We start from the raw sequence: 16992 nt of genomic DNA, 5'->3' as shown, positions 1-16992 counted from the left end.
GTCTTTGCATATTAAGTTTCTCGTTGTAGTATCCGATTTCAAAGTATAAACGTGATTTCTTAGTGAATATCAATTATTTTCCTGCACAAAGGTCGAGAAAAGAATAATATAAAATGTCTTCTTAGTTAAATCATACATCTTTAAGTCGATTGCATCGTAAGCCTACGGTTATTGAAACGCTCTCGAGTCCGTTTCCTGTGTAGAACCAGCAATTGGTGTCATGAGGGGAGATTTAAAGAACGCTTTCACAGTTGAAATCGAACCCTTGACCTCCGGGTCGTTTGTCGGACACCACATCCACTTTACCATGGTGACCTCTATCCTCGAAGGGATGTTACAACCAACTAAAAAGTGTCCGGAAAGGAAAAGTTTGGAAAAAAAACACACACAACGGTTGTGGTACAAATCGTGTTTTTTCAAACATATCACATGAAATACATTTTTTTAATGTATTGGGTTCAAAATGCTTTTTTATTTCTTAAATGCATTCACATTAGACTGCTTTTTAAGAAAATATGGTCTTATATAACGTGCAAAATGTTGAGTTTAAATGTTTTATTGCCCAAAGAGACTAAGTGTCTGTGACTATATTTAAGACATACTGTAAAGCATTTTGCAAATAAATTGAGAACTGTCTAACATTAAACGGCGGCTGTAATCAAAACGCTGAATATATATTATTATATTTACACTCGTCTCGACCAAGGACCAGCTTTTTTGACGTCTAGCAATTATTACTAATGAACGTTAATACTCTCTTTTTAAATTCTAGTTGGACGAACACATGACATAAAGGCAATTTCAACCTTCGTTTTAACTGCTTGGGAAATCGGCCATGTCAGAAAGACACCCGTGAGCCATTCAAACATTTGACATCCAGCTCATTCAAATTTTGTAATAAAACTCCCTAGTCTACGAATCACGAGTGTACACTCGGGTGAATATTTGGTAACTGTTTCATAGCGATATAATGGGTGTAAGAGAACCTTCACTTTGAAGATACAATCATGATAAATCGAAATGAAAAAGAAAAACTGCTGCTTTAAATTACAATAAATATGCAAGAGTAAGTAAAAATGGTTAATACTCAAGAGACAAGTAGCTTAAAAGATAGAGTATTAAAGTGAACGTGCAGTTTAAAGTTACAACTGACCATAATATAATTGATTGGCTTTTAAATTTAATTCTTGTTATGAATTATAAGATACACGCAATCAAAATTATAATAATATACATGGCTCATACGGGATATCTCAACTGAGCACGATGACCAAAAATTAGGGATATAAAATTAATTTTTCTCAACAAAAACTATTTTTCCCGTTATCCGCGATACAATTTATAAATTTAACAATAAAAAATGGCTTATAGAAAGTGTAGGATTTTACTAAGCCGCTGATAAGCATGTCTATCCGTGGTATCGTCTCTCTTAATGAAAACATACGAATTTTGTCAGTCAACAAATACAAAAACGCACATGTGTTATATGCCAATCTATAGTTATATTTGTATTCTTGGACATAACAACAATACTGCATTTAAATCCGCAATGTTTTGACTTAATACTAGCTAGACTTAGTTCCCTGTAGTAATCTGTGTGCCTCATAGTATCGGCCCTTCTGATTGGTTGCTTAGATTTGTTACTATGCGCATTTTGCTTGTTCTAAATAAGGAACTAAATTTAAAAAAAAACGAAACTCTTGCTTATGCTGTTCATAAAATATTTTTTCATCACTTCAAAAATAGCGGCATATAAAACATTTGATAAAGCAACCATTAATCCATAAACAAACTAACATAATTGTGTGTTACTTAATTAAAAATCATAGCTTTATTACTATCTATCTATCTATCTATCTATCTGTCTGTCTGTCTGTCTGTCTGTCTGTCTGTCTGTCTGTCTGTCTGTCTGTCTGTCTGTCTGTCTGTCTGTCTGTCTGTCTGTCTGTCTGTCTGTCTGTCTGTCTGTCTGTCTGTCTGTCTGTCTGTCTGTCTGTCTGTCTGTCTGTCTGTCTGTCTGTCTGTCTGTCTGTCTGTCTGTCTGTCTGTCTGTCTGTCTGTCTGTCTGTCTGTCTGTCTGTCTGTCTGTCTGTCTGTCTGTCTGTCTGTCTGTCTGTCTATCTATCTATGTATACTGCTAGTCGCCAACAATTAGCATTACAAGCAGGCGCGTGTCAGTGCAAGAAAATTAAAGGAAGAAATGTGTAGGAGATGAAAAGTAATACATAAAGTATTTGTGAGACATAGAAACAAAGTGAAAGTGTTAATTAAAAGAAGAAATATACAGATAAAAGGTTATAATTTTTTTTACATCACTCTGGAATAAACATGACCTACGTTTACACGAACACCAGAAAATCACGAGAATGATCGCCGTAATAGACCAGTTGTGGATAGCCATCATTATAAATCTAAAAATGGGAAAAACATTAACTTTGCAGCACTTCTTGAAGGCTTTTCGTTAAAGGCACGATACTATGAGGATGACAGATCGATACTATGAGAGTAAGGGATATGTAATAAAATGAAAATAAATGGCTGTTTCTAGAAGGGAAACTAGGCTCTCAACAATCAGTATCCATAAAAAATCAATAATAATACAATATACAATATTCTTTACTAATGCACATGCAAATCCGTTTTCGAAATTATAAACCTATATTTCCCTAGTCGGGCCTCATTTTGGAGCACTTTTTACGAAACTTTTTTTTTACCCAAACACTGGTTATTAGCATACGCATGCGCAAAGCTCTGTTATGATTCCCCGCGCCGACGAAAAACATAAATATGTCAAGTTTTCCTACATTTTTCAGGTATTTTTTCAAGCAACATAGCAATAAAGCTAAGTGTGTAATTCTCGTTTTATACGGCATAATCATGGACATGCGCGTTTTGATGAGGTTTACAGAAACTGCTTTAACAAACAAAGATTTCGTTTAACGAAAGTAACGAAACTGTCACGACTTTATCGGCTCCAGAAAGTCTGTGAACTGTTTCTCTATGAGTCATTTACGTTTCATGTATTTCTACTTTCCTGTCCTGACCTTAGTGTACTTTACATATGTTCTTGGTTATTCTTGTCATTGTGAAACTGAAACCAAAGAGATTAGATTAGAGTTGTATTATTAATATCAGCATGCAACACAGTATTCTCACAGTTCTTAATGTCTATAATGAAGAATCATTCAAACACCATGCTTGTATATCGGATAAATGATTGCATACACTATCACATTTGAAATTACTGCATTTCTGAATACTTTTAAAAAATGAATTAAACTCTACAAATTCATTTATAGTAAAAGTCTGCCCAAAACAATAATTCAAACAATAAGTCAGGGATGTGATTTGTCTGCCGAATTCCGCAGATCGGGTTGTCCAGTGTCATTTCCACAATTCAAGTAAATTAAAAAAAATGGGTGAAAGTACGACTGAATCTGCGGGTGTTTTTCATAAGCGGCACGTAAAATCAGCGGCCTGTGAAACCTATCCGCATTTCACACTGGTATTCTGTTATAGCATATTTTCAGATGAGCGATATCATTGGCTTTCGTTTCCCTTACTTTCAATTAAAATTGGTCTTTGTAAATGTGTTTCATATTTCGATTGCAAATGGCGCCTTTGTGAAGCATAAATGAAGACGAACAAACGAATCTCACAAAATCTCGGAGATTTAGCAATTATTGAACAAAAAATTAAATGGGAAAGGAAAGAAACAACAGTGGATATAAATCAGAAAGCGATTGCATATTCTGAATGGGTATGGAAGATCGACTGTCTTGGTAAGGCTAAAGTCATATTTTATTCATGTCAAAAAATCTTGAACTACGTAAACTGTGGTAAATTGTCGTTAGTTGAACACTGTAACATTGTTGACCTTATGTAGAATTTAAAGGCATTGAGCTCAAACGAAAGATTGCCGCCATCGTTCACAGGTATCGGAACACTGATTGATTTTAATCACAATTAATACTGATGATTTTGCATAAGGCCAAAACAAAATAATGTGGTTACGGTTACCCAACCAAGCCTATTATTTTGCTGCGACCTTACAACATTTTATTCAAAATTAAAAGCCAAAAGAAAAAAATCGCGGTAAAATTAAAACTGTACCCGAGGAACGTTTTTTAGCCTTGCCGACTTTTTAACGGAGTGCGATGTTTACGATCGCACCTTAAGCCTAATCGTCGAGGTGCTTTACATATTAAACGCATAGAGCGTCTGCGACGCAATCAGTGATTTTTTTTGCCCAAAATTACCACTGATATTCGGCTGCTTCCCACTTGCAAAAATCGTTTTTTCCCTTAAATCTGACCAAAAGTTCCCATAAAAAGACAGAATTGCCCAAGATACCCAAGATGGCGGCGAGCAGAAGAGAAATTGCGATGAACGGCGAAAATGATAAATAGCATTGAAATTGACAACAGATATCATATGGTTATTAGGGAATAATTTAATGCGTGTGTCAATTAACGCAAAATACTACGTTTGAGATAAAACACAACAAATTTTAGAAATATGCACAGTGAATGTGCGTCACGGAAAAGAGTGTTGGAAAATTGAAGTCCAGTCTACTCACAAAGTTGAAGAAATTAAGATGAGTATCGTTCAAAAATGGAGAGAAACAAATCTGTGTATACTCAGATTTATGTGGATATTCTGATTTATTATATTTGTAACGCTGTACAGTTTACTGAAAAAGCACTGAGGTTGTCAAGTGCAAGATATTGAAAGGTAAACAAATTAAATATATTAATTTTATTATATTAACTCCACGTAATACATCATTAACACAACAAGAACACTAAAGGTATGTTCATATCCCATATGATGTTTATTCTTTAAATAAATACTGTATTAAACTAATTCTCTTAAAGAGGTTATGCTTAAATGATCTATAGATTATTGCAAGTTTAATATGCATGTGAAAGGATATTACATATACATAATCTTCATTGTAAAAAGGCATTAAAGCAGCACTTTATTATATAAAAATGCTGTCAAACATGAGCCTAAAAGCAATTTTAATTCTGTTACATAAAATAATATTTATAATGCTTAATGTCTCCCATTTTTTCCAATCCAAATGGCACAGGCTGCAGTGTTTTTTTTTGGATGAAATATTCGGCGTTATTCGGCCCCATTCCCCCATCTTTAGAGTATATATTTTTCCCCCAGATATTTTTAAAATTCCCCTCTCTGAAGTGTTATTCAAATTTAATCAATACCTCATTTAAATACGTCTTTCGTTACGCATTTACTACATTTTTCTGAACTGCATCCACGTGTTTACTTTATTTTAGCCTTTACCGCAAACCGTACGTAGTTCACTATCACGACTTTCGCTTTTCGACATCTACCGCAAACCATACATATTCCAACATGTCGCACAACAACAAAAGCTATCGTAAAAAAATTGACAAATCTGTTTTAACTTAAAAATAAATTGATATTCTTTTCAAACAAGTACAACTTAAAAGTCAGTCTTCTTCAAATGCCGGCAGTGAAACGCCAGAAACATCCGGTCAAGAGAGTGTTGAAAGACTGTTTAGTTTGCTAAACCTGCTTTGCACGCCACAGAGAAACAGGCTTGGGGAAGCTACACTGAAGTCCCTGATTAAACTTTGTCTGCACACGGAGAGACTTGGTGAAGAGGAGGTCACCAGAATAATTGATAAATTCGCTGAAAAGCCCAGAAATGTTGAACTTTGAACATGAACATAACATGTTAATGAATAAAAGAGTTTGAATTATGTTTTTCTCCTTCTGTATGGTGAATTATAGTGTTAAAACTTGATTTTGTACTGTTACTAGCTAAGCATAGAAATTTGCCCTGTGTATTGACACATTCAATTTCAATTTATTGCTTTAGGTAGCATTTGCAAAATGGGATAGATACTGGTCGCATCCCCAATATACAAAAATGTAGCTTCAGATATTCTGTTCATTTCAGATTGCTGACATTTGGCAGTGATTGATGGACAAGACAGCATTGTGGAAACTAAAAATCTGCAGTTGAATTAAGTTCTTCAAACAGATCTACTTGAAACCATTTTGTGAAATTTGTCTTATATATATATTTATAAATATATATTTGTATTGATTTTAAGTAGAAGTTTGTTGAAATTTGAACATGATTATTTCACATGATTACTGATTGGTAAATCTTAAATATAAAAAAGTAATTCTGTGCCATAAAGATATACATTGGCAACAGTGAAACACCCACTTATGAATATGTTCAGACTGTAATGTTTAGCAGTGGAAGTGGAAGTGAACATTCTCTGATTATTACCCATAATCAGAAAGAAACTTCAAAGTATCTTAAAATGAGTCACGGAGCACCAACAAGTGCTGATGCTTGCCTAAGCATTGTGCATAGTTTGATGTGCCACCGACAGGGTGGGGAGAGTGAATCGTTTGCAAAGCGGGCAATCGAGTCACTTGTGAAAAAACTCAAGGTATGAATTTATCATTGTAATTTGTGCAAATAAGGCTGTTTTGTTTCACTATGACCAAATTTAGTTGTTTGAAAAAACCCCCAGCTCACTCAAGCTTGTTCCATTGTCACTTTAATTTATTTGTTGTTGATGATCAGGTTAGTTTTTGCTGATTTTGTGGTTCTCATTGGATAACACAAAATATAATTTTACCAAATCAAACATTGTTATGTCAGTCACATTTGCTTCAGTTTAAAATGTAATAAAACAAGTAAACAGTAAAATTGCAACGATTTGTGAATTTAAGTGTAAAACGAGAACATTTTTTTAGGATTCCTAAATGGTGCCGTATAGGTAATATGAGCCAGAAATTGACTTTTATATTAATAATAATATACATTTGTAAATGACCAAGTCAGCTTTTTATACACTTTAAATTATACCCGTATTGGTTAATAACATTTGTTTCTACAGGAAAAGCGAGATGAACTGGACAGCTTGATCACGGCAATAACCACGAGTGGGGCACATCCCTCCAAGTGTGTCACCATCCAGAGGACTCTAGATGGACGCCTGCAGGTCAGTGATTTAGCTAGCAACAAAGAGCATGGTGGAATGGAATACCCATTTTGGATGTGCCTTGCTGCCCCTTATACCACCCTGCCTTTTTTATGTTCCTGGTAGGGTTGCATATAGCAGTTGAACTGTCCATCAGTCTGTCCGTCCATCCGGAAACTTTAACATTGGCCATAACTTTTGCAATATTGAAGATAGCAACTTGATATTTGGCGTGCATGTGTATCTTATGAAGCTGCACATTTTGAGTGGTGAAAGGTCAAGGTCATCCTTCAAGGTCAAAAGTAAAAAATACAATCCAAGGGAAGTAATAAGCTTTAAAAGGGAGATAATTTCTAAACCTGCCAAATAATATATTGAAATTTTATTTTTAAGCGGTGCAATAGGGGGCATTGTGTTTCTGACCAGCACATCTCTTGTTCTTATCTTAGACGTGATAATAAGGGACAGCAAGCTCAGGTTGTATTATTATTTGATGTATTATTTATAATTTGTTGTAAACGAATGTTAAAAAAACAAACTTCGAGAGATCATGAAAATGTGTTTTTGGTACAGTAATTAGAATGTTGATCTGGTGAGTTGTGTAGGTTGTCAGACCAACTGTATGACACTTGTATAGAGCCTTCGGAAAGTCTTCATTTATTTGGTACAGGTATCATTCACAAAGTGGTAAAACGCATAATTAACATTCTTGAATGTAAAAACAATCTCTGTTGTAGGTGGCAGGCAGAAAGGGGTTCCCTCATGTCATCTATTCACGTATCTGGCGCTGGCCTGATCTGCACAAAAATGAGCTGAAACATGTGAAGTACTGCCAGTATGCTTTTGATCTTAAACAAGATAGTGTGTGTATCAATCCATACCACTACGAAAGGGTGGTTTCACCAGGCATAGGTAGGTCCTTTTTGTGATGTATGATTTAAAATTCTTGTGATGCCGTCCCCCACGCCCTCCTTTAAGAGGAGGGTTATTAGCATATCTTTGTCAGATGGTTGGTATTCAGACAATTTTGATTTCGCACAATAAATTGACATGGCTTTGACCAGAGATCCAGCTAGCTTTCTTTGAAGAGCAGTGGTCTTCAAAGGTGGGTTGGATTCTCTTGTTTAGTAATTGGTCATGAAATAATTTCTATCGTAATTACAAGTTTTAGGCTTCAGAATTGCCTTGGATCAAACACATTATTAGAAATTATCATGGTTTTCACCTCTTGGACATGTTTTTCCTCTTTGGCCCTTTCTTACTTTTGTCCCTGTTGTTTTGATATCCACAGTTTCCGCTGTCTCGACAAAATTTTTCCTCTAAAATTTGTAGTATTGTAAAAGTTGTCAGTTTTGTTTTCAATCACATTTAAACCACTTCAGAGTCTATATAAACATGAAAGTCGCCATTAAACTGCTCCTGTATGATTTAAACATCTATAACACTGTTGAAAACACTTGAATTTCAACATTATAAAAATTAAATGTTTGGTCAATGTTGTTCATTGTTTTGTAGAGTTGCAAAAATGTAAGACAAAAAAAATACACTTACCGGTAACTTGCAGGTTGCTAAATCCTCATTGCAATTAAGATCTGTATTTGTCAATTATACTACTGTCAGACCCTTAATACTGATAAAATGTACAATTTCTTAGGTCTGACATGATGATGATATGTTCTGAAATATACCCAGGCCTCTTAAAGCCACACACTTTGAAATGAAATACATGGCATAGTAAATTTAAGTATAAATAAGAAACATATTTTATCTATGCCAATTAGAATATATCTCATGGTTACAAGGTAGAAATCCATATTTTTTGCGCTTTAAAACTTAAAAATAAAAGCGTTTGTCGATATGGACATATACGTCTAGAAATCCTACTTTCGGTTATAATAGCGGTATCGTTTGAAAAATAAAAAATTACTTGCTAACTATGCTATAGATTTAATTTTATCTATGCCAATAAGAATATATTTTGTGGTTATGAGGTAGAAATCCGTCTTAGCGCTTTAAAACTTAAAAATAATTGCGTTTGTGGAAATGGAAATATACATATAGAAATGCTACTACTTTCAGTTTTAAATTAAAAAAAATAAATTATAAATTACTTGCTAACTAGGCTATAAATTGAATGACAATTTTGCACGCTTTCAAATTGCATCTATATGTATTGATTAACATATATTTAAATTGAAGGTGTGTGACTTTAAGTTTCTAAATGTGAACCATATGTCTCAAAACGCTCTCTATGTTATTTGTTTTTGTATTTTGAATTGAAACTTTAACTGTTGCAAAATTATCATTACATAATAATAATAGTAGGAAAATAACAAAATAAATAATGTTAACTTGAGTAAGATTTCAATTGAATGTGTTAGAGTTGAGCTAGAGACAAGCTTTCAGTTTCGCAGTACCAATGTCTGCAACAATGGCTAATTATTGTCTTTCGAAAAATTTCTCAATTTGAAAAACTGGAACCATAATTACAATTTTGTTGCCATTGAAGACAATGGCAATTGACAATGGGAATGCTAGATACTTTATGATTTGCTGTATAAATGTGCCTATTGAAAATTACATTTACAATGGTGTCTTATAAATATACAAACTAAATTAAAATGAATCATTATTGATTTTTTTGGAAAGCTCGCATAAAACCTATTTAGGGACTTAAATCGATGATTTTAGATCCCATTAACATTTAATGGTTTTAACTCTTTCAGTGCGGGAACCGAATTTTGAAGGCCTTTGAAAACAGTTTGGATCCAGATGAGACGCCACAGACCGTGGTGTCTCATCTGGATCCAAACTGTTTGCTATTCTGATAGTATTCTTTAAAAAAAAATAGAAGAAAATGCTAATTTTAGAAATTCAGCAGACGACATTTTAGCAGACGACAAATTTCCCAGCATGCAAAGCGTTAATAAATCAACACCAAAAATGATGAAAAAAAATAACTTTGTTTTAATATTTTCAGATCTGTCTGGTCTTACTATTCAGCATGCAGGTATGTAGTACTATGTACACAGTTTTGTTAACAATTAAAAAGTGAATGTTAACAATTCTTAGCCTGTTATTTAGAAGTTTGAAATTTCTGGCGTGTGATTTTGGAATATGAGTTTCCTGGCCTATGAATTTAAAATTTCATCATCTTGGCCTATGATTTGGAAGATAAACCTTCCTTTCTTATTTTGAAGTTAAAACTTTCTTGTCTCCGATGAGCAGTTTGAACATCATTGCCTATTATTGCCTTTTCAGCATGCAGGTATGTACACAGTTGTGTTAACATTTGAAAAATTCATGTTAATAATTCTAAGCCTGTTATTTAGAAGTTTGAACTTGCTGACCTCTGATTTGGAAGTTGAATATTCCTTGCCTTTGATTTTGGAATGTGAGTTTCCTGGCTTATGAATTTAAGGGTTTCATCATCCTGGCCTATGATTTGGAAGTTAAATATTCCTGGCCTTGAGATTGAACTGGCTTGAATTTTGGAAGTTAAACTTCCTGTGCTCATGTATAGAGATTTTGTTGTTATTTCGTTATCATAGATACGTCAAAATGTTTACACAATATTACTTCTCCGGCTAGCTCAGAAGGTTGAGTGCTGGGCTACCAATAATATGATCGCAAGTTTAACTTGTGATGTTTGTTCATGAAATCCTTTCTGCGGCCATCCTCCTCCAGTCTCTGATTTAAATAAGGCAGCGGTCAGTTACTGGCATACATATGTGTACCGCACTCAGGGGTTTTCCTTGCTTCATTGGGAAGAGGCCCTAGCCATGGATTTTGGGAAGAAATTGCTCATTTTGGGAAGAATTCTCGCTAAAATTACTGCTTTGGGAAATGAAAAAGCTGTTGTAAGTTAGGATTTTTGGGAAAACTGCATGATTTTAAAGAAATTTTCAATTGGAAAGGGGCCTATTTATAAGGCTGAAAATCCCTGGCACTTAACCATGTATAAGGCACACCCAATTTTTTAATGCCAAAATATAGGGAGGAAAGTTTTCAAACCAAAAAAACTGTTAAATCTTCCATCATGTTACTATTGCACAATCAGTTGTATCAATTTAAAAAGCGCACCAACTTTTGAAATGAGTGGTATAAAACTGCACATAGTACATGGTCAAGTATAGTATTTAGTATTGGTAAAAACTGCTCTCCCAGAAAATGCTCGAGTCGGTGAACAGACCACTGTTATATGACTGAAATAGTGTTAAAACAGCACAAAACGAAATTAAACAAGCAAAACAAAAAATTGTGTTGAGAATGTTTGTAAAAAAAAATCTTTGTCCATTTCCCCAAACATTTGATTGAAAATCTGCAAATTTTAGATAAATGCACAAGTATGTTCACTTAGTACTGGCTAATCAACTAACCTATGTAAAGAGAAGCTGAAAAAAGTGGAGCTAAACTGCCCGCTGTGTTATAACTAAAATCCTGTTAAAAATACAAACTATGCAAATGAAAGAACAAAGCTACCAGTCTCACAAATATCCACTGTTTCTTGGAAAACTACATTATAGCTTCACAAACAATATTTTTCACAATGATCCTAATCAGTAAAAAATCCAATCAAATACGCAATTGTTAATGTAGTTACAGGTTTACCAGACTTTGTGGTCGTTAATTGATTTGTAAAGAAATGACTACTTTTTTCTAGCGCCACCTTCAAGGCTTGTAAAAGACGAATATGGGAATGAGATAGGCGGTACCTCCTCAGTGCTAGAAAGTGGAACTTCTGGTGACTTGTCGCAGACTGTACAACACCCCCCTGTGGATGGCTTTAGTAGAATCTCCAGCATAGGTTTGTTTTCGTTTTAAAATAAATTTGAGTGAAAAATGTTAAATAAGTTTTTTTATTGCGGATTGTTTTTGAAAACAAAGGGATTTTCTAACACACTTAGCTTAACTTTTCAGACAAATTTCAAAAACATATGCAAAAGCTAATTTTGCATGAATGAACCACAGACTTAAAAGTTTTTACAGTTTTAAGCTTACCTGAGAATGAAGAGTTCACCGTGCTATTGTATTAGGGACCTATCTTGTGTTGTTTGTGGTCTGTCAGTCTTAAAGAATTGGTAGTAAAGATGCACACGAGATTTTACTTTATTGAAATCTTGACCAAACTTTTCATACTTTATGTTTGAACTTCATATCTTGGACTTCTTTGAAAGTTTCAATTATGGGCCAGTTTAGACCAGGAATACCACAGTTATTGCCCATTTGTAATACATGTACTGCTGAATGGACTTCCTGTTTAATATGCAAGCTTGATGTTTATACAGACCTAAACTTACACAGTGAAAATATGTAAAAAAATAAGTTTTTAGTAATTATGGGCACTAACTTAAAACAAACATAAACACAAGGTCTCAAGTTAAAGCAAATATAGGTCAGGCATATTTATTCATCTGTTTGAGTTGATCACTATCATTGCCTGTTGTCATCAGGTTAACATTAAGGACTAACACAGCCCTCTTGTGAGTAATATTCTTTAATTTTCAAATTTACTCAAGTTTCAAAATTAAGTTCTGTTAATATTGTGTTTAGTTCACAATCAGTGTAAATGAAGAAACTTTGTGAGTGTGTTTCCTGCTTTATTGAAATAAACCCATTTCAAAAGTTCATTGTTCAATTTAAAGTTGCCCATTGAAAAGCTTGGTGATTTTGGCCAGGTTTACAAAATAAGCATATGTCAACACTTCATTGGTCAATTTGAACTGATCAGGTGGTCAGCCTTCCTCTGGGTCAGTTGGCCCAAGTGGCCAAATATCTGACCCGCGGTCATCTGCTGGCATCTTGACCAACCCAATGACCTCCATGTCCATAGCAGCCAGTGGAAACAGGATAAGTGAGTTATCTGCCTTTAATTGGTGCCGAAAACCTGTGGCTTCTAGTTGTCTCTGGGTGCAGTAAAAAAACAGCTTCTCACTTCTTCTTGTAGCAAATAATGCTAGTGCTATGCTGTGTGTAGATATATATGTACTAATATTCTAGAAGATATAATAAACTTCTTTAAGAGAATTAAGCTCAAAATGAATGTTTTCACTCACCAAAGTATTATTGAACATATTTGTCTCCCCTAGGTACAAAAACTAACAATTTCTTATTTTGTAGCAGATAATGATAGTGCAATGCTGTTTATAGATATTTGTATATGCCAAAGATATTGATATGCCAGAATTATAGAAAAGATGATAAATCTTTCAAATAATTGCCCTTGAATTTTGAAAAATAAATGTCTTCATATGATTGGTAAAGGTCTGTTATTGATTTTCTCTTGTAGTAAAAAATATAAGTAGAGGTCCAGGGCTCGACAAATCCACTCGCCCGCTCGTAATTACGAGTAGAAATTGGCTCCGGACGAGTGAATATTTCGGCAACGCTCGTCCTGCAGGGCGAGTAGCATTTCTGGCCAAAAAGATTAAAATTTGAAGTTTTAACACATCTTAACCAAACAAAACAACGTTTAATCGGCGATTAAAATTAACATGTTGATTATTGCACACTGTGCTAAAATTAGTCATGTTCCCATTACGCCCCGCTGCCGGTATGTTCCGTGAATGTATCCTATACAGTAATACTGATAAAAATTCGTATAAATTCTTCACATCTTTAGATTTAAAGAGTGGCTATTGGCAAGTTTTAATAGACGAAAATGACAACGAGAAAACTGCATTTTGTTCACACAGAGGCTTGCTCAAGTTTAACCAAATGCCTTTCGGACTCTCCAATGCTCCTAAAGTGTAATCATAATGATTGTGACCATGAGGAAAAAATTAAAAACAAACAAGTTAAAAGTGTGTTAAAACTGTTTATTAACTGTATTGAAGTTCATGAGTTAACAAGTCTATATGATAACCAATAGAAAAACACATATCAGTTACTGATTTAGTGCATTTTTTCAATAAATTGCAAGGCAAGTACATGTTTCAGCAGGGCAAGTGAAAATTCTTAGCTACTCGTCCTGCAGGGCAAGTTGCTGAAAAACAATTTGTCGACCCCTGAGGTCTGTGTATAGGTAAATCAATATGCCAGAAAGGAAAATACATGTAAACTTCTTGTCAGTTACTGTCAATAAGTAATAAAAAATAGAAATTAACTGCCTTATATAATGCACAATAAACTGCTTTCCTGTTTGTAGCAAATAACACTAGTGAATTTGTTTCTATAAAAATTCTAATATTCTGCAATTTGAGTAAAAATGAGCAGTGGGTGTTTTTTTAGTCGAAATTTTGGCTAAAATTCAGCCCCATTCCCAGAGGGGTAATCTAAAAGGAGGCGGCTTTCTGCTATTTCACTCTTGAGCTTCAAATTGATTTGAGGCCAGTAGTCTGTCTTTACAACAGGACTGTTAAGTGAAGTCGAACACTGGAAACAGTTAAAATTTAAATAAATAGTGCTGATTTTTTTTTTAATGGAGTGTGTTGTGGCACCAGATATAGTCTTACACACCATGTCACACTTGTAATAATGAAATAATTGAGTTATTACTGCTTTAATGACAAACAATGTCCATGATGCATGTTCATAAGCAATGCAGTGACGTACTTTGTCCAGGTATGTCCACAATCAGATACATTGTATTATCACATGCTATACCCTGTTTCCCATGTAATACAATCATTACATGTACATATTTTTTTATATCACACATTTGTAATACAACATTTTTAAGCGTTTTCATTGGCTTAGTTTTCGTTTTTTTGTCCAATCACATTTTGTTATTTTGCTGAAATGACGTTGCAATCAAATAACGTCACGAAATGTAAACAGCAATCCGGATTTATCATTATGTTTGCGTAAATATTTATTTAATTTGCTCATTTAAACGCATGTGATAAAAAAGATCTGACACTCGTTGTCATATCATACCATATTTTATTAAACTCGTCCAGGAAATTCATTAGTAAGCTCGCCAAAGGCTCGCTTACAAACACAATTCCTGAACTCGTTTAATAAAATATGGTATGATATGACAACTCGTGCCAGATCCTATACATACTATTTTTGAATAGTTGACAAACTTTTGGGATTGTTATAGAATACTAATCTGGCTTTTTCCTTATTGCTATTGTATCTTGTTTTATGGCAATTAATTTGTAAGGCGACATATTATTACAACATTTAATCTTTACCACTTAGCTGCGTATTATGACGTGTTTGTAGTGTCTAAGAAAATCTTAAGAAATTCTAGAGCTTTTGTAATTTAGATATAACTGAGCAGCGAACAGCATTAAACCTGAACAGACAGTTACACGCAGGCTGGTCTGGTTTTATGCTTGTTAAAAATAACCATGTTAACTGTGCATCTGTGCGAGAAAGGGTGAATCCATATAGTAAGAGTTTCTGCAATTTATTTTATTTGATAAACATCTTTGAATAATTTACGTTAACACAATATTGAAAAGTTAGTTGTGAGTTATCTGCCTTTGATTTGTATTGATCTTCTTGAGTGTCTTTATGTAGCAAATAACGCTAGTTGCAGTGCTGGGTTAGGAAATACTAACATGCAAGTGCATATAATAATAATCAATGCTCAATCAAAGATTTACTCCCCTTTGTTTAGTTTGACATTTATTATGCCCCCCTTCGAAGAAGAGGGGGTATATTGTTTTGCACATGTCGGTCGGTCCATCGGTCCGTCCACCAGATGGTTTCCGGATGATAACTCAAAAACGCTTATGCCTAGGATCATGAAACTTCATAGGTACATTGACCATGACTGGCAGATGACCCCTATTGATTTTCAGGTCACAAGGTCAAGGTCACAGTGACTCGAAATAGTAAAATGGTTTCCGGATGATAACTCAAGAATACTTAGGCCTAGTTTTGAAATTATTTTCCTAAAAAGGATATAGAAAATATAGAGTCTGTTAGTTGTGTATCGTGGATTGGAATGAAACTACTTTTTCTTTAGCTGATTAAAATAAAATAGAAGCAAGATTTGTTCATATCTGTTCAGTCATCATTTTCATAGGGAAGCATTTAACTTTCATAATATTTTTGACAAATCTTTAAATAACTCCAGAACCAATAAATACCAACATTCTGTTTAACAGAATTTGTTTTATACATAATTATGTAACAAATGTTGCATCATTTTTAGCTCGACTATTATATATAAAATATATATAGTGTTAGCTCCACTATTATATTTAAAATATATATAGTGGAGCTATCCTACTCACCCCGGCGTAGGCGTAAGCGTTAGCGTCTGCGTTAGCGTGCAAATGTTAAAGTTTTTGTACTACCCCAAATTTTTTCTTTGTCCCTTGACATATTGCTTTCATATTTTGCATACTTGTTTACCAACATGACCCCAACCTATAAACAAGAGCAGACAACTCTATCAAGCATTTTGTCATAATTATGGCCCCTTTTCCACTTAGAATATGCAGCAAATGTTAAAGTTTTCGTACTACCCCATTTATTTTCATTGTCCCTTGAAATATTGCTTTCATATTTTGCATACTTGTTTACCAACATCACCCCAACCTATGAACAAGAGTAGACAACTCTATCAAGCATTTTGTCATAATTATTGCCCCTTTTATACTTAGAATATGCATATTATTGATAAATCTATTTCAAAGTAATGCCATCCCAAATATTTCCTATATCCTTTGACATATTGCTTTTATATGTTGCATTCTTGTTTACCAACATGACCCCAACCTGTAAACAAGAGCAGACCACTGTATCAAGCATTTTGACATAATTATGGCCCCTTTTACACTTAGATAATTGAACATTTTGCTTAAATTGCCTTAACTTCTTTATTTATGATCACATTTTATTATTACTTTGACAAAACAACACTTACCTGAATACCACAATGGATTCCACCCAAACAATACCCCACGCCCCTACCCAGAATCCCTCCCCCACCCCCATCATCTAATGAAATACCCCACTCCGCATTATACCCCCCTGTCACCCCCCCCCCCTACCCCCCAATTTTTATTTTTATTTTTTCTTTTATTTTTAT

General features: G+C 34.1%; 1 protein-coding gene across 3 annotated transcripts in view; it reads left to right on the top strand.

Moving 5' to 3' along the window:
- The first annotated feature begins 2740 nt into the window (after nt 1-2740).
- LOC127848830 (mothers against decapentaplegic homolog 4-like) overlaps nt 2741-16992 on the top strand; it is a 38437-nt gene continuing 24185 nt past the window's right edge. The window contains exons 1-7 of one of the 3 annotated variants that reach the window (XM_052381482.1): nt 2741-2813; nt 5954-6461; nt 6915-7019; nt 7736-7910; nt 9979-10008; nt 11662-11805; nt 12730-12852. In XM_052381482.1, the coding sequence (XP_052237442.1) occupies nt 6252-6461; nt 6915-7019; nt 7736-7910; nt 9979-10008; nt 11662-11805; nt 12730-12852 (787 nt within the window). In that variant the 5' untranslated portion in view covers nt 2741-2813; nt 5954-6251. Of the gene's footprint in view, nt 2814-2843; nt 3783-5953; nt 6462-6914; nt 7020-7735; nt 7911-9978; nt 10009-11661; nt 11806-12729; nt 12853-16992 lie in introns of those variants that run through there. The other 2 variants (XM_052381483.1, XM_052381484.1) reach the window with 2 other exon arrangements.

Source organism: Dreissena polymorpha, chromosome 10 (assembly GCF_020536995.1).
Source record: "Dreissena polymorpha isolate Duluth1 chromosome 10, UMN_Dpol_1.0, whole genome shotgun sequence".
Lineage (NCBI taxonomy): Eukaryota > Metazoa > Mollusca > Bivalvia > Myida > Dreissenidae > Dreissena > Dreissena polymorpha.
The sequence above is the reverse complement of the archived record's forward strand: the minus strand, read 5'-3'. Positions and strand labels throughout refer to the sequence as shown.